The 16,736-nt window shown below is 50.8% G+C and overlaps 2 protein-coding genes across 4 annotated transcripts in view; one reads left to right on the top strand and one right to left on the bottom strand.

Moving 5' to 3' along the window:
* The window catches only part of LOC106549434 (integrator complex subunit 6-like), a 36,789-nt gene extending 35,106 nt beyond the window's left edge, over positions 1 to 1,683 (bottom strand). For 2 of the 3 annotated variants that reach the window (XR_015698385.1, XM_087728136.1), the window contains exons 1-2: positions 1,398 to 1,681; positions 1,141 to 1,218 (exon numbers count right to left, since the gene is read on the bottom strand). Coding sequence is in view for 2 of the 3 variants with exons in the window: in XM_087728136.1 (XP_087584262.1) it covers positions 1,141 to 1,218; positions 1,398 to 1,508 (189 nt within the window). In the remaining variant the exon portion in view is untranslated. Of the gene's footprint in view, positions 1 to 1,140; positions 1,219 to 1,397 lie in introns of all 3 variants that reach the window. The other variant, XM_087728137.1, reaches the window with a different exon arrangement.
* A 3,572-nt stretch (positions 1,684 to 5,255) lies between these two features.
* On the top strand, positions 5,256 to 15,891 carry MOSPD1 (motile sperm domain containing 1). Its single transcript, XM_087727187.1, has 6 exons — positions 5,256 to 5,398; positions 10,903 to 11,161; positions 11,338 to 11,413; positions 12,937 to 13,160; positions 13,754 to 13,915; positions 14,753 to 15,891. Exons 2-6 carry the CDS (start codon positions 11,008 to 11,010, stop codon positions 14,782 to 14,784), a joined length of 648 nt encoding a protein of 215 aa, XP_087583313.1. The 5' UTR covers positions 5,256 to 5,398; positions 10,903 to 11,007; the 3' UTR covers positions 14,785 to 15,891.
* The last annotated feature ends 845 nt before the right edge of the window (positions 15,892 to 16,736 follow it).

Below are 16,736 nucleotides of genomic sequence, written 5' to 3'. Positions count from 1 at the left end.
GTCTCGCAGATACGCTGGCCCTGAGCCATGTAGGGGCTTTAAAGGTGATAACCAACACCTTGAATTGCGTCCGGAGACCAGATGATTATATTATTGCTACTATCATTATTATGTAGACTGAATATAGCTCTGCAGTGGCCAAAAAAGAGAGAGGAGGGAGAATCGAACAGCCCTTAAGACTTCTCTACCACTTCTCACTGCTTTCCAGCCCCCTCTACAGTTTGCCCCCCCCCCAACACTCCAAAGCAATAGCAATAGCAGTAGACTTATATACCGCTTCATAGGCCTTTCAGGCCTCTCTAAGCGGTTTACAGAGAGTCAGCATATCGCCCCCAACAACAATCTGGGTCCTCATTTTACCCACCTCGGAAGGATGGAAGGCTGAGTCAACCCTGAGCCTGGTGGGATTTGAACCGCTGACCTGCTGATCTAGCAGTAGCCTGCAGTGCTGCATTTAACCACTGCGCCACCTTGGCTCTACTATCCCAAAGCCTTTGGGATCCTCATTTTACGACGGAAGGCTGAGTTCCAGAACCTGGAGACCTCCAACCATACCTGCCTTTTGGGCATCCTCTGCACCCAGGTGACCTTCAGAGGGCCCCCCCTCCCAGGGAGAAAACCCCCCCATGCACCCTTCCTCCCCCAGGCAGCCCCTCCCTGCTCCTGTGTGTGTGTCAGTGTGTGTGTGTGTGTGTGTCAGAGTGTGTGTGTGTGTGTGTGTGTGCGCAAGGGAGGGTCGTGTGAACGGCTCCGCGTGTGCCTGGGAACGGCAACCCCCCCGTCCTCCCCCGGCGGAGGGAGGGGGGGAGGCAAAGGAGGAGGAGGAGGGCCGCCGCGTGGTGGGGCGTCGGGCGGGCGGGCCGGCTCTTCTCCTCCTCCTCCTCCTCCTCCATCTCAGCAGCGCCCTCAGCGTGCCTCTCTCTGGCTCGCTCCTCGCTCGCTCTCCGCCGCCGCCTCCATACAAAAGCAAAATGTCCGCCGCCATCTTCGCAGAGGCAGGCGGGCGGTCGGGCTGCGCCTCCCCCATCGGGTTGGGGGAGGAGGAGGAGGAAGAGGAGGAGGGGGCGAGGGAAGGGGCTGCTGCTGCTGCTGCCCCCCCTCCTCCTCTTCTCCCCCTCCCCTCCCACCACCCCCGCTTACCTTGATGCAATAAGGCGCCTCGTCGAAGGTGACCAGCATGTACCTGTCGCCGCGGCTGGCCGGGTCTCGGGCCCTCAGCTGCGGGGGGGGGGGAGAGAGAGAGAAGGGGAGGGAGAGAAAAGAGAGTGAGATGAGGAGGGGGGCGCGCTCTGAGGTGGGGAGGGGAGCCGACACGCGTTGAGGAGGAGGGGGGGTCGGTGTGAACTGTGTGAACGTGCTTGCGGGACGCGCGTCAGGCAGGCAGGCCCGGGCCCCACCTTCATGAAGAGCTCGACGGCGCCCTTGGCCACGTCCAGGTAGCTGGTGCCCAGATACGCCCGCTGGTTCATGGAGGCGGACGTGTCTATGAGGAAAAGGAGGATCGGCATGGTCCGCGAGAGCCCGGCGGCGGCGGCGGCGGCCGAGGCGAAGGCGCCCCGGTGACGGAGGGGCAAGACGCCTCGCCTCCTCCTCCTCCTCCCCTCCTCCTCTTCTTCTTTTTCCTCCGACGCGCTGGCCCGCTCCTTGCTCCGGCCGGCCTCCCCTGCCCGCCCCTGCCAGCGCTCCCGCCTGGGCGACCCTCCGCTCCGGCCGCCGGGAGTCACTGAGCGGCTCCCAACTTCGGCTCGCTCGCTCCCTGGCTTCGGCCGCCGCCGCCGCCGCCCTCGGGGGCGGGGCGAGGGCGCGCACGTGACCCCGGGCGGCCTCCCGTTGGCTGCCGATTATGCCGAGATTTGCATAGGGGGCGGGGAGACGCGCTGCGGCAGGCAGGGCGGGGAGCCCGGGCGGCGCTCCCAGGGCCTTGTTGGGGGTGGGGGGGGGAAGGATGATTGGCAGGCGGGGGAAGGGGCGAGCCAGGGACAACGCGGCGGCGGCGGCTGCTGCTCCTCTCCGCAAAGGGGTCGCGGGGAGGGAGGGAGGTGGACGTGGGTCGGGCTCGCTCGTGGGGCTCCGCGGAGTAGCGAGACGGGTCCCCGTTTTTGCTTCCGCGGGCCTCCGGATCTTCTCCTCCCGATTTGGGGGATCCGCAACTGCGACCTGAGAGGCGATCTCCTCCGGGATCGGGACCCTTGGTAGGATCGGGCTGCGCCCGCTCCGAGACGCCTCCTGCCCGCTTGGAGCCAAGCCCAACGCCCCGTGCCTCCGCAGCTTCTGCTGCCCCCAAAGGCGCGGAGCCTCGTTACTTCCCGGGCAGTGCCGCCTCTGCTGGGAGAACCCCCCCCCCCCGGGCACCCCTGCGGCTGGTTGGCAGGTCGCAGCCTTGGGGGCATTTCGGGGGGTCTTCGCTTCACGCTTTGCCGAGCGAGGCTGGCTTCTGTTGCCGTGTGAAACCCAACCCAACCGCGGCTTGAAATCTGGTGGGGGGTCGGTGGTCCCTGCATTAGCCCTTCCCAAGTGCCTCGATCCAGGCTTGGACAAGTGTCAAAAACCCATTCGGACGAGCAAACGAGGCTAAGACGTGGCTATTCCGGTTGCTTCTTCAAGCCCCAAGCTTTTAAAAGGTGGTTGATTTGGAGGCGCTCCCATTCTTGTGGGAATGGCTCATTTCCCTGTTTTCCCTGGCCTTTCGCATTCGATTGTTGTGCCAGGTCGGACTGGAACCAGCTGCATGAAATAAAAAAGATGTCTTGCCCTTAGAAAAATCTACTTGCAGGTCCTTTCAAAAATTGGTGTCCCAGGCCCTTCACTCAAACATAATTGCTTTGTAAAACATACATGCCAACTGTGCTGGAAAGAAAAGGAAAGGAAAATATTTCAATTTGGGCACCATCTATTCTCAATATCCGGTTTGGTGTGTGTTTTTTTGTACTCGTGGATCTTTGCCATTGGTGAAAAGCCAAGCTGTTGGGGCAGTATTGAATAGAGAGGTATAAATAGAGATATCTTTTCCGGAGCTGGGATGGGGGTAAAATTGGGAGTGATATAACATGGGGGCTTCACCAGGGGGGGGGGGCAGAGCATCAAAGGGGAAGCTGAGCATTAGTCACTTCTAATTCAGAAGATTACAAAAATGTAATCCTTATCTAGTGTTAAAATTTCCTTTAGATCAGTGTTTCTCAACCTTGGTCACTTGAAGATGTCTGGACTTCAACTCCCAGAATTCCCCAGCCAGCGAATGCTGGCTGGGGAATTCTGGGAGTTGAAGTCCAGACATCTTCAAGTGGCCAAGGTTGAGAAACACTGCTTTAGATAGCAGCAAACATACAATGTCTTGTTCTAGGGTGGAATTTCTCTACCCAGCTAGAACAAGGTGATAAAAACAAGGCACCAAGCAATTTTTAAAAAATAATGACCTAAAGTTTGGTTGTAGGGATGCAGAGGCTAAGATGCTGAGCTTGTCGATCAGAAAGGTCGGCGGTTCGAATCTCTAGCGCCGTGTAACGGAGTGAGCTCCCATGACTTGTCCCAGCTTCTTCCAACTAGCAGCTCGAAAGCACGTAAAAAAAATGCAAGGAGAAAAATAGGGGCCACCTTTGGTGAGAAGGGAACAGCGTTCCATGCGCTTTCAGTGTTGATTCATGCCAGCCGCATGACCACGGAGACTTCTTCGGACAGCGCTGGCTCTTTAGCGTTGAAACGGATAATGAGCACTGCCCCCTAGATTCGGGAACGACTAGCACATATGTGCAAAGGGAACCTTTACCTTTAAAGTTTGGTTGGGGGTTTCATAAACACCCGCCAGAGAGGAAGTCGATGAATGAAAGGCAGCATTGTGGAGGCCAATCTGACAGATTTCCTAATCCTTGTGTCTCCCCCAAAAAACAAGTCTTAGAGAATCATCATCATCTAACACTAAAACCATGTTTTCCTGTGGCTTGTCTGAAATTACCCATAGCTGGTGTCCAACTGCCAAATGTGACCTCAAACATGCAACCTGTTTTGTAGAAAAATAATAAAAATAAAAATAAAATTTTATTGAGAAAAAGACGGGAGAGCCGTTCAGGTTTTGTTGTTGCTGTCACAGAGATGACTACACCTTTTACCGTTCTCGTGTTTCTGGATTGTTTTTGTGGTGCAACAGAGTGTTCTCCCTTGGTAGAATCGCTTCAGCACTTCTAAGGGGAGGGAGAACCGTTTAATTACTGGCATCATGAGATCCGTCCAGCTTTCTCCATAATGGACTTTTTAACCCCTTTGTGGCAACTTCTCCCAACTGTTGAAGAACTGGGTGAAAACGGGAAAGGTTGGGTCCCCATCATGTGCTAAGCCCGTACCAAGGGAGGCCTATTGCAAACCTGCCTAGCAACCCGCTTTTTGTATTGCTGCCTTATTCGTGGCTGGGGAATTCTGGGAGTCGGATGGGGAATTCTGGGAGTTGAAGTCTTTAAAAGGTCGGAACCCCCCTTGGGCTAAGCCAAGATGTTGTTCTTTTGGAGTCCCCTTAGTTCAGTGTTTCTCAACCGTGGCAACTTGAAGATGTCCGGACTTCAACTCCCAGAATTCCCCAGCCAGCATTCGCTGGCTGGGGAATTCTGGGAGTTGAAGTCCGGACATCTTCAAGTTACCAAGGTTGAGAAACACTGCCTTAGTTAGTGCTGCGAAGGGCGATTGGGCTTGGCAGTTGCACCCCAGTGTGATTTCGTGGATTTCTCATCCAAGAAATCCTAGTCAAGCCAATCAGGGCAATGCATGAAGAGGAAGGGATCCACTGGGAAAGCCGGATCTCCTGGGGGGCTCCCCTGTCTGCAGCCTGGCAAGGCTCCCCCTTCACACCCATTCCTCTGATTGCAAGGCTTTTGGGGACATTACGTGTATGTTTTTCAATAACCCGCGCAGTCGCCGCCTCCCCACGCGCCATTGAGCCCGCCTGACCCAAATGAACACCCCCCCACCCCCCACTCCTCTCCCACAACAGCCGTTACAAATGGCGGCCCGGGCAGCCTGTGGGCCGAAGGGCGCAGGCGCAGTTTGGCGAGCGCGTCTCGAGCCACCGCAGGAAACAGCCTCTGCGCGCGCAGCTTCTTGCGATCGATAAGTGGAGGGAGAGGGAGGGAGGAAATAAGAGAGAGAGGGGGGGGGAGGCGGTGACGCTAAAGCGTAGTCGCCGCGCAGGCGCAGTGGCTCTGGGTCTTCCCTCCTCGCTCAGTCCTCCACCTTCCCGGCGTCCTTCGGTGTCCCGGGGTGACGTCAAAAAAAAGGGGGGGCGGGGAAATCGAGAACTGGCGAGCCGGCCTGCCGAGGAGAAGAAGGCCCGGAGCTGGCGAGGCGGGACGGCGGCGCTTCCCTCCGCGGTTGCCGCCCACAGACGAAATCCGGGACGGCGAGCATGGCCGGCGGGGTGAGCCAAGGGCCCTTTCCTCGGCCTCTACTTGAGGAGGGTCGTGTGAACGCGTAGACGCGTGTCAGCAAGGGGGAACCGTGTCGGGGCCGCCCTGCTTGGATCTCTCCGGAAATGGGAGGGGGGGAGGAAGGAGTGACCGCTCCTCCGAGCCCCAAAAGGGAGGGTGCCCGAAATGGGGGCTGATGGAGGGGCGTCCCTGGCCGGGGTCGGAGGAAGAGAGAGGCCCGTCGTCATGAGGGAGGAGAGGAGGCTTTTGGGGAGGGGGGTCGGTCATTTAAAGCCTGGGGGCTGTTGGGGGGTGCCCGGTTGCTGGGATGGGTCTGCCCTTTGTGGGGGGGGTCCTCAGGGTTGCCTTGGCAAGAGCTGAACGGGTTGCAGCCCCATTTCTGAATAAAGTGGGGAGGGGGCCCCGCCCGAATCTCCACTGGAAGCAGATCCTGGGGTTTGGCTCTGGGACCCTTCCCCACCCTCTTTTTCCTGACCATGGTTGGGCTCTGGTCGTTCCCATCCCCTCCATGTCTGAAAGACGAGGCTGCTTCACAGTCCCTGAATATTTTGGGGGGGGGTCTGGGGGGGTTGAGATGAGGTCAAGAATCCAGGCTGATGTGCAACTTCGATGGTGTTTCCAGGAAGCTGATTCCCAAGAAGAGCAGAATGATTCACAAACATGGAATCAAAAGCAGCCCTGGTCACTTCCTGCTTTTGGTTGGTCTTCACCCCGGGTTGAAAAACAACTGTGAACTTTAGAGATTAATTGAAATCAATAGCAACAGCCCTTCTTAGGCTTATCCGCTTCACGGGGCTTTTACAACCCTCTCTGAATGGCTTACAGAGTCAACATCAGGATCGAACTGACAGTGGGCAGACTTAAGACTTAGACACTGCTTGACAGTGCTTTACAGCCCCCTCTCTAAGCGGTTTACAGAGTCAGTCTATGCCCCCCCCCAACAATCTGGGTCCTCAGTTTATAGGCTTTGGAAGGATGGGAAAGCGGAGTCAACCTTAAGCCCCATCAGGATCGAACTGACAGCGGGCAGAGTTAGCAATAGCACTTAAGACTTATACACTGCTTGACAGTGCTTTACAGCCCCCTCTCTAAGCGGTTTACAGAGTCAGCCTATGACCACCACCACCCCAAACAATCTGGGTCCTCAATTTATCGACTTTGGAAGGATGGGAAAGCGGAGTCAACCTTAAACCCCATCAGGATCGAACTGACAGCGGGCAGAGTTAGCAATAGCACTTAAGACTTATATACTGCTTGACAGTGCTTTACAACCCCCTCTCTAAGCGGTTTACAGAGTCAGCCTATGCCCCCCCCCCACAACAATCTGGGCCCTCAGTTTATCGACTTTGGAAGGATGGGAAAGCGGAGTCAACCTTGAGCCCCATCAGGATCGAACTGACAGCGGGCAGAGTTAGCAATAGCACTTAAGACTTATACACTGCTTGACAGTGCTTTACAGCCCCCTCTCTAAGCGGTTTATAGAGTCAGCCTATGACCACCACCACCCCCAAACAATCTGGGTCCTCAGTTTATCAACTTTGGAAGGATGGGAAAGCGGAGTCAACCTTAAACCCCGTCAGGATCGAACTGACAGCGGGCAGAGTTAGCAATAGCACTTAAGACTTATACACTGCTTGACAGTGCTTTACAGCCCCCTGTCTAAGCGGTTTACAGAGTCAGCCTATGCCCCCCCCCCCAACAATCTGGGTCCTCAGTTTATCGACTTTGGAAGGATGGGAAAGCGGAGTCAACCTTAAACCCCATCAGGATTGAACTGACAGCGGGCAGAGTTAGCAATAGCACTTAAGACTTATACACTGCTTGACAGTGCTTTACAGCCCCCTGTCTAAGCGGTTTACAGAGTCAGCCTATGCCCCCCCCCAACAATCTGGGTCCTCAGTTTATCGACTTTGGAAGGATGGGAAAGCGGAGTCAACCTTAAGCCCCATCAGGATCGAACTGACAGCGGGCAGAGTTAGCAATAGCACTTAAGACTTATACACTGCTTGACAGTGCTTTACAGCCCCCTCTCTAAGCGGTTTATAGAGTCAGCCTATGACCACCACCACCCCCAAACAATCTGGGTCCTCAGTTTATCAACTTTGGAAGGATGGGAAAGCGGAGTCAACCTTAAACCCCGTCAGGATCGAACTGACAGCGGGCAGAGTTAGCAATAGCACTTAAGACTTATACACTGCTTGACAGTGCTTTACAGCTCCCCTCTCTAAGCGGTTTACAGAGTCAGCCTATGACACCACCACCCCCAACAATCTGGGCCCTCAGTTTATCGACTTTGGAAGGATGGCAAAGCAGAGTCAACCTTGAGCCCCATCAGGATCGAACTGACAGTGGGCAAACTTAAGACTTATACACTTAAATACAAATACTCAATAAATACACTGACAGTGCTTTACAGCCCCCTCTCTAAGCGGTTTACAGAGTCAGCCTATGCCCCCCCCCCCCAACAATCTGGGTCCTCAGTTTATCGACTTTGGAAGGATGGGAAAGCGGAGTCAACCTTAAACCCCATCAGGATTGAACTGACAGCGGGCAGAGTTAGCAATAGCACTTAAGACTTATACACTGCTTGACAGTGCTTTACAGCCCCCTCTCTAAGCGGTTTATAGAGTCAGCCTATGACCACCACCACCCCCAAACAATCTGGGTCCTCAGTTTATCAACTTTGGAAGGATGGGAAAGCGGAGTCAACCTTAAACCCCGTCAGGATCGAACTGACAGCGGGCAGAGTTAGCAATAGCACTTAAGACTTATACACTGCTTGACAGTGCTTTACAGCCCCCTGTCTAAGCGGTTTACAGAGTCAGCCTATGCCCCCCCCCCAAACAATCTGGGCCCTCAGTTTATCGACTTTGGAAGGATGGGAAAGCGGAGTCAACCTTAAACCCCATCAGGATCGAACTGACAGCGGGCAGAGTTAGCAATAGCACTTAAGACTTATACACTGCTTGACAGTGCTTTACAGCCCCCTGTCTAAGCGGTTTACAGAGTCAGCCTATGCCCCCCCCCCAAACAATCTGGGCCCTCAGTTTATCGACTTTGGAAGGATGGGAAAGCGGAGTCAACCTTGAGTCCCATCAGGATCGAACTGACAGTGGGCAGAGTTAGCCTGCAGTGCTGCATTCTAACCACTGCACCACCATAACTCAATGACGTGACCCCATGTTATTACTGGAATTTAGTTGGGAAGGCCAGAATGAGAAATAATTTTTTTTATCTATCTTGATAGGTAGACAGACAGATGTAGATATAGGGAAGATGGATGGATGGATGGATGGATGGATGGATGGATGGATGGATGGATGGATGGATGGATGGATGGATGGATGGATGGACGGACGGACGGACGGACGGACGGACGGACAGGATAGGCAGACTGCTGAGGAAAGTTAATCAATAATAAAGTTTCTGTGTTAAAACTACACATGAAATCATTTATCCTGTGTATTATAACAACATGGATTGAACACAGAAGGAATTTACTTAAGTAAATAAGGCAGAATAGAGCCAGAAAGAGGTACATTACTCTTGAGATCTTGACAGGAAAAAAGTATAGAATAAAAAAAATATAGTGATAATCTGGATCAATATATGTGATTATCCAAAAACATATAATCTAGACCTTCAGTGAGATGGGGATGTGTGAGCTGATAATTTTTCATTTTTTTTTATAGATTATCTACTTTCACGGAATACTTAAGGAGCAAGTCTGTAATGCTTTCCATTTGGATGCTTTTGGAGATTTCTCTTGCTTCTAGATCAGTGAGGGTTGGTGGTTTTTTTTAAGTTGTGCTAGGGAGAGAAGGGGAACGTTGATTCTTTTCTTTAGTGGGATTCAAACTCTCATGTTCTTCCTTGCCTTATAGCCCCAGTCTGTCATTATCTGTCTGCAAACACCTTCCTTCCTTCCTGTCTTGGCCAATTCCCCCAGATTTCTGAGGGGAGCCATATTCTTTGCAGACCATCAAAACAACCTCCTGTTCTGTGTTGCATTACTCAAAAGGTAGCTGCCAGGGCCGTAAAGGAGCTGGACTGTGGCCTCCAGGACTGCTTGAAGTTACAGGTTTAGCAATAGAGGCCCAGTTTGTGTGTTGGGGAAATGCACTCCTGCCTTTGGGTTCATTGGTGGCTTCCAAGTGTAGGCAGTTTGTAGAGATTATCTCCAATTTACTCACTGACTGGCAAATTATTCGGGGATTTTGAAGTCACGTTTGTTTTATTTGTGTATTTGTTTATGTGAGGTATATGGGGGTGTCTTTCTGTAGGCTGAGCTATTATTTGGTGCTCTAAATGCGATTCAGGTCTCCTGCTAGCATAATGTAGATTTAGGGATTAAAGTCTGACATCCTTAATAAAATAGGTGGGATGGGGGGAAAACACAAATTGCCAATATCCAGGGTGGTGCCATTTCAATAGATTGGTTCACTTTAATTATTAGCTTTTTCCTGGAATCCTTTATTTATGCAGCACCAGATAGGGGGTATTTTTCAACAATCTTGTTGTGTTCTTGCAGGCTGGCAGGCTTCCAGAGCAGACTGGTGGCTGTTGTTTTTTCTGCTTGAACGAAGCTGTGCCTCTAAATTAACCAGGGCGCCTAAAGAATCGAGTCCTGATAATTAGATCTGCCATTCGGAATAATGCTAGACTTTACTTCCCCCAGCCCACCCTCCTCCGCAGGTGCTCAGTAGCGGAGCTAGGCGTGCAGCAGCATCCCAAAATGGAACGATCTCCCCGTGGAGATTCGGACACTCACCACCCTTCAGGCTTTCCGCAAAGCCGTTAAGACCTGGCTGTTCCGGCAGGCCTGGGGCTGATGAGTTCCCAGCTCCACTCGAACTGTTGCGGCTGTTGATGAGTTTTTTAATCTGTTTTTTTGTATTTTGTTTTGTCTTGTTTGTCATTGCCCCTCTTCCCTATTTGGTTGGTTAGCCGCCCTGAGTCCCCTCGGGAATAGGGTGGCAGACAAGTTTAATAAACTGAAACTGAAACTGAAAATCTCAACCTGAGGAATTGGCTTCCGCCTTTCCATCGGCAGGCGGCCTATGCGGAACGGCAGCCGTTACATTCGCTGTGATGTACCCGTGGTTCGCCCATGAGGCCAATGTTGAGAAAAGACACAGACACGAGCTTTCTCGGGATGAGGCTACCCAGATTGGGGTCTGGGAGCCCCTTTTATTGAGACAGGACAAAGGCAGGAGGAGCAATCAGCATGTGATTTAAGACAGCCTGTCAAACTACAATTGCTAATCTACTGCTCAGGGAAGTTCTGTCTATATATGGTCAAATCCTGGGCGTCGTTGGGTAAGGCACATCTAGAGTGAACTATCAGGATGTTATCTTTTTTAGGAGTTTGTTTTTGCCTGTGTGGTTCAGCGTGGCTGCGCATGCCCTGTTATGCACTGGGCCATAGGTGACCGCCACACCTACACAAGGAGTTATATGACAACATCTTGCTGTCTCCTCCTCCTATTTGCAGGCTTATCCCAAGGCTCTCCGATTGCTAAGCCGCTGCGAACAAGAAGTCTTTGGAGACTGAGGTACCCTAAGTGCAGAAGGAACGGGGACGGAGGACTTGGTGCCAATGCAGCAGCAAAGAAGACAACCAGAGTTAGTGGAAGGGAAACTTCCCGTCTTCGTCTTTCCTACCGAGCTCATATTTTACGCCGATGACCAGGCGACGCACAAGCAGGTGTTGACTCTCTACAACCCCTATGAGTTTGCCTTAAAATTCAAAGGTGGGTATTGAAGCCCTCGTTTTGGGTCGGGGACAGCAGCACCAAACTGTGCTGAATGTTAACGTAGGAGAAGGGAAGAAAGTACGAATCGCCAGTGAAGATCAGGGCCCGTATCTGAATCTTTGGGTGGCTTGTTTTGACGCGGCCTCTTGCTAACCGTTTCCTTTCGTTTGCAGTTCTATGTACAACCCCGAATAAATATGTCGTGGTGGATGCGTCTGGCGCGGTGAAGCCTCAGTGCTGCATTGACATGTATGTAAACATGGGTTCTCGGCTTGCTGCGTAGTAGCTAGCCAATCGCCAAGCCCCTTCCCCGTGCTTCTTTAGTCCCGATGCTTACTGGCGCTCGTCCCGATAAATAAGAGTTATAGAGCAGAGGTGTCAAGCTCAAGGCCCGCGGGTCGGATTGGCCCAAAGGGCGCTTACATCTGGCGATCCGGATCTCCCGAGCTCCGTTTTCACCGGCAGAGGGTCGCAGGAGGCTGTTGCTGCCGAAAACAGCTTAGGAGGCCATTTTTGCCTGCACAGTGCTTGGACCACCACATGTGGCTCTGACACGAATAACATGAAGCTGGCTGTTGATGAGTTTTTTCTGTCTTTTGTATTTTGTTTGTCTTGTTTGTTTTCTTTGTATTGCCCCTCTTCCCTATTTGGTTGGTTAGCCGCCCTGAGTCCCCTCGGGAATAGGGTGGCATACAAGTTTAATAAACTGAAATTGAAACTGAAAATCTCAACCTGAGGAATTGGCTTCCGCCTTTCCATCAGCAGGCGGCCTATGCGGAACGGCAGCCGTTACATTCGCTGTGATACACCCGTGGTTCGCCCATGAGGCCAATGTTGAAAAAAGACACGGACACGAGCTTTCTCGGGATGAGGTGACCCAGATTGGGGTCTGGGAGCCCCTTTTATTGAGACAGGACAAAAGGAGGAGCTGGCTACACACACACACACACACACACACACACACACACACACACAGAGTCAAATAACACTGATGCGTCCCTCAAGGAAATTGAGTTTGACACCCCTGTTATAGAGCAATCCCTTGGGGTCTTGTGGGTAGAAATTGTTCACACCCATGTCCCTTTAGCTCCTATGAAATCTTCTTTTCAAAGGTTTTATTTCTTTTAAAACACAAATATTTCATCATTCCTCAATCATTAAAACATCGAAGTACAATTTTTTTTGTATGCCCCTCCCTCCCTCCACCACCCCTAACCCCCCTCCTCCTTCCCCCCCCCGACTTCCCAGAACCCGTACACGGTATGGATTTTTAACAAACACAGTCTAAAATCTATTGAGAAAAAAGGAAATAAAGAAATTAATGACATTCTACATTGACCTTAGCTTCTTCTTGCTGAACTAACTTTAAACAGTTTAAATCATTTCTGATCTTAAGCATAGGCTAACTGGAGTTTCTTGGTCCCGTATTTATTTTGTATATAGTCAATCCATTTTTTCCCAGTCTCGTTTATATCTCTCATTTGAGTGATCTTTAAGATATGCCAATATTTTAGCCATCTCGGCTAAGTTTGTGACTTTCAATGTCCATTCTTGAATTGTAGGCAAGTCTTCCTTCTTCCAGTATTGCGCCACCAACAGTCTTGCTGCCGTTGCTCCGATGAAATCTTATGGACGGTGGTAGCAGAGCATATTTCTCTCTCTCTGTCTCTGTCTCTCTCTCCTTCTCTCTCCCTCTCTCTCCCTCCCTCCCTCCCCATGGGGAATTGGCATGTAAGAGCCATGAGTTTTTCTCTTCCGTCCTCCTTTCGCAGAGTGATTCGTCACCGAGATGTCCGGCCTTGCCATTATGGAGTGATCGATAAGTTTCGGCTCCAGGTCTCCGAGCAAAGCCAGAGGAAAGCCCTGGGAAGGAAGGAAGTCATCGCGACTCTGCTCCCCACCGCGAAAGAGCAGCAGCAGAAGGAAGAGGAAGAGAAGAGGCTGAAGGAGCACCTGGCCGAAAGTGTCTTTCTGGAGCAAGCTCTGTGCCAGCCGGGTAAAGGAGCCCATTGCAATTGCTGCCTCAACCCAAGGGAGTTTTCCCTCCCCTGCATGGCTTCCCTCACCCCATTGAGCAGTGAAAGTGGATGGGGCTGTGGTTCCATGACTTGTTGGAGACCCAAGGTGCAGACGAGGGCTTTTGGGGCCACGTCACCTACATCCTTGTGGCTTTTGTGGAAGTGGGCCAGTTGTTTCCGATCAACTCACAATCAGAAAAGGCAGTTTCTTTAAACGCACCCTTTTCTTTGTGCTGCGCTAGTTGGGCACGATGCTGAATTAGATGGCCAGTGGTTGAGTTTAACACAGCGGTGTCCAACCTTAGCCACGTTTTAAGATTTCTTCCGGATTTCAATTGTCAGAATTTGCTGGCTGGGGAATTCTGGGAGTTGAAGTCCACAAGTCAAGAGTGGCCATGATTGGATACCCCCGATTTAACAGGACTACAATAATAGGTGTAGAGTACAATGTCTAAATAATTTTTCTTGCCGTTGGAGCAGCAGTCATGGGCATGAAGACGGAGTAGAGATTCCAAAGGAAAAAAGCTGGAATACGATGAGATTCTGTAATCCTGATTATTTTTTTCCCCAGAAAATAGAATTGTCTCATCGGGGCCAAGTTTACTCACCGTCTTTGTGGGAATCCTGTGCATTGCTGCTCTTATGCTTCCCACATTGGGAGAATTGGATTCCCTGGTGCCTCTCTACCTCCACTTGAGCGTGAATCAGAAGTTAGTAGCTGCTTATGTATTAGGTAAGCTCCTTCTTGCTCTTACGGGATATGTGCAGCATTCCTGATTGGCGGGGAGAAACGCCATACAAAAAGGCCAAGTTACAAAATTCCCAAAATAGAGAGTCTTCGGAGCTCGGAGTTTTGATTGTTAAGTGGGTCACTGACGCGATTTTATGGCTGTTGTTACACCAGTGGTTAAAAAAATGAGAATCACGTGGTCACTGAACAAATCCAGCATACCCGATGAAGGGTTTTTTGGGGGAAAGTCGCAAATCGCGATCATGTGACCACTGGATGCTGCAGCCAATCATAAGTGGGATCCTGTTGTCGAGTTCTCCAATGCAATCACATAATTGGCGAGTGGGAGGGGGTTTTTTGGGGGGGGGAGGCACAGCAGTGGTAAGTTCGAGGACTGGTCGTAACTCTTGAATCCATCATAACTTAGCAATAGCAGTTAGACTTATATACCGCTTCATAGGGCTTTCAGCCCTCTCTAAGCGGTTTACAGAGTCAGCATATGCCCCCCCCGCCCCCCCAGTCTGGGTTTTCATTTCACCCACCTCAGAAGGATGGAAGGCTGAGTCAACCTTTGAGCCGGTGAGATTAGAACCGCTGAACTGCAGATAACAGTCAGCTGAAGTGGCCTGCAGTATTGCACCCTAACCACTGCGCCACTTCGGCTCTTCAAACTTTGGTCATTAAGCAACCAGTTGTTAAGGGAGAATTATTGTCAGTGTTGATATATGGGTAAATTTGTGCCAAATTTCCATAAATATTGCTTATTATACTTAACGTTCCACATGCACAAAACAATGTAAATTTAAGCTACCACCAACCAACATTTCCTTCTTTTTCCAGGTCTCATCACCATGGTTATCCTAAGAACATGAGTGATGTTTTAATGGGATGCGGAAAGTCTTTTTTTTTTTTTAAAGAAGGTGTTACAAATTCACGTCATGAATGTGAATTCCCTTTGACTCCCATTGGGCTCATGGAGATGCTGGGGAAAATCCTATTCAGTGATTTACAGTATGGTGTTTTTCTTTAAAAAGAAAAAAACAACAATGTTTTAACTACGTTTAACCGAAACGATTCAAGCCTTTGGCCGCGCTTCTGTTACGGAACAGCTCCAAAATGCTCAGCGGCGGAACGAAATTTGGAGCGGATTTTTACCTTTGCATCCGCCGGGGATCCTTTTTAACGCAAGAAACGTTCCTGTTTTTGCTTTTAAATTCTGCCTGCCCCCCCCACCCCACTCCCCCGTTGTTTGATCATCATGAACCCCCACTGCAGATGCGCCTGCGGCGTTAATTCCTCCTCTCCTCCCGTGTCTTGTGTTGCCATTAGTGCTGAGTGACGTTTGCGGAGCGCTGCCAGTTCTCAAGATGGCAGAAGCTTATTCGGAACGGATTACCTGACGGTGAACCTTTGATGAAAGGCGTCGGTGGCGGCCGGAGGCGTTGTGTTTACATAGCGATCTAGTTTGCTCGAGAGAACCTTCGCCGGGGCAAGAATACGAGACCGCGCTAGCCATGTCTGTCCAGTTCCGTGGCCTCCGTTCCTTGCCATTCGCGCTTGCCCGGGCTCATTTTTCGGCCAAGGTTGTTCTTAACCCACCTCTGGGATGGGATGCAGACTTAACATTCCCTTAACCGACGCCGCTGACCTCATTACGCGTCCAAACTTAAAAGACAGTGCTTCGGCCCCCTCTCCCCACCACCACCACCTTGTGTGCAAGATGTGCTCGGTCTCTTTGCAAACCCCAGAAACTGACTTTGAGAATGAATGCTTCTTGCATTATTTGCCCCTGGGAATGAGTGATGGTCCTCTTGGCGCCTTGTCTAAAAGAAACACCTAGTTTTCTTTCTCGGATTTGGTGCTTCTGTTTTTAATCCCCTTCTCCTTCATCCACCCTCTTTTTTTCCCTCCCTTGAAGGTCTAATGCACTTTGACTATGTAAGGAATGTTTTGGAGGATTAAACCTTTGCACCCAATTATCCATGTTGTTGTGGATTCCTTCTTTGTGTGCTTGGTAAGAAGCTATAGGTACACTGCAAAGAAGAGGGGAAATTATTACCCCAGGTTAGTGTTCTGTCCTCCCTTCTTTGCTCATTAACAGACAGGCAAACAAACTTAAAAGGAAAGAACTTTATCAGTCCTCAGCTCAGACTAGCTGCGAGCCCAAAAATAAACATAAATAAAGTCTCTGCCAAGAAGATAACAGATTGCAAAACAAAACTCTTACAAAGCAATTCACTTCTCCAAGTGTTTCCTTGAATCAGGGTTACAGAAAGCAAATCACTTCTCCAAGTGTCTCTCACAAACAAACCACGAATGAATGAACGTTGACTCCTGCAACCAGGGTGTGGCACCATCCGCTTTTTTATCACCAGAAGACGCCACTAACGAGCCCCAGCTGCATTGTTAATCTTGCATCCCGACTCAACTCACAGCAAACTTCTGCTGAGTCACAACAGGCTAGCATAGAAGGCACCCCCAAAACTGTGCTAAATAGTACATACAGCATAAAACATTTACAATACCGGTAGTCCTCAACTTACGAGCTCAATGTTTGTTGTTAAATCAAAGCACGCCAGTGAAATTTTGCTCCATTTTACTACCTTTCTTGCCCCGGTTTTTAAATGAACCACTGAGGTTGTCAAGTTAGTAGTCCAGTTGAATCTGGTTTTCCCATTGGCTAGTCAGAAAGGGGGAATCCGGTGACCCCCAAGATACTGCAGCCGTCGATGTTCCCTTCCCACCAAAATGGTTCCTATTTTTCTACTTGCATTTTTAACCTGCTTTCGAACTGCTATGTTGGCAGAAGCTGGGACAAGTAACG

The sequence above is a fragment of the Thamnophis sirtalis genome, unplaced genomic scaffold (assembly GCF_051295495.1).
Source record: "Thamnophis sirtalis isolate CommonGarterSnake01/CBP01778 unplaced genomic scaffold, rThaSir2_p1.2 scaffold_13, whole genome shotgun sequence".
In the NCBI taxonomy this organism is placed as follows: Eukaryota; Metazoa; Chordata; class Lepidosauria; order Squamata; family Natricidae; genus Thamnophis; species Thamnophis sirtalis.
The sequence above is the reverse complement of the archived record's forward strand: the minus strand, read 5'-3'. Positions and strand labels throughout refer to the sequence as shown.

What these genes read in the sequence shown, in the direction of transcription:
- MOSPD1 (XM_087727187.1), top strand. Translation starts at nt 11,008, where the DNA reads ATGCAGCAGCAAAGAAGACAACCAGAGTTAGTGGAAGGGAAACTTCCC. An exon ending in CCTCAGTGCTGCATTGACAT is followed by an intron (nt 11,414 to 12,936) that starts GTATGTAAACAT and finishes CTCCTTTCGCAG; the next exon opens with AGTGATTCGTCACCGAGATG. An exon ending in AGTAGCTGCTTATGTATTAG is followed by an intron (nt 13,916 to 14,752) that starts GTAAGCTCCTTC and finishes TTCTTTTTCCAG; the next exon opens with GTCTCATCACCATGGTTATC.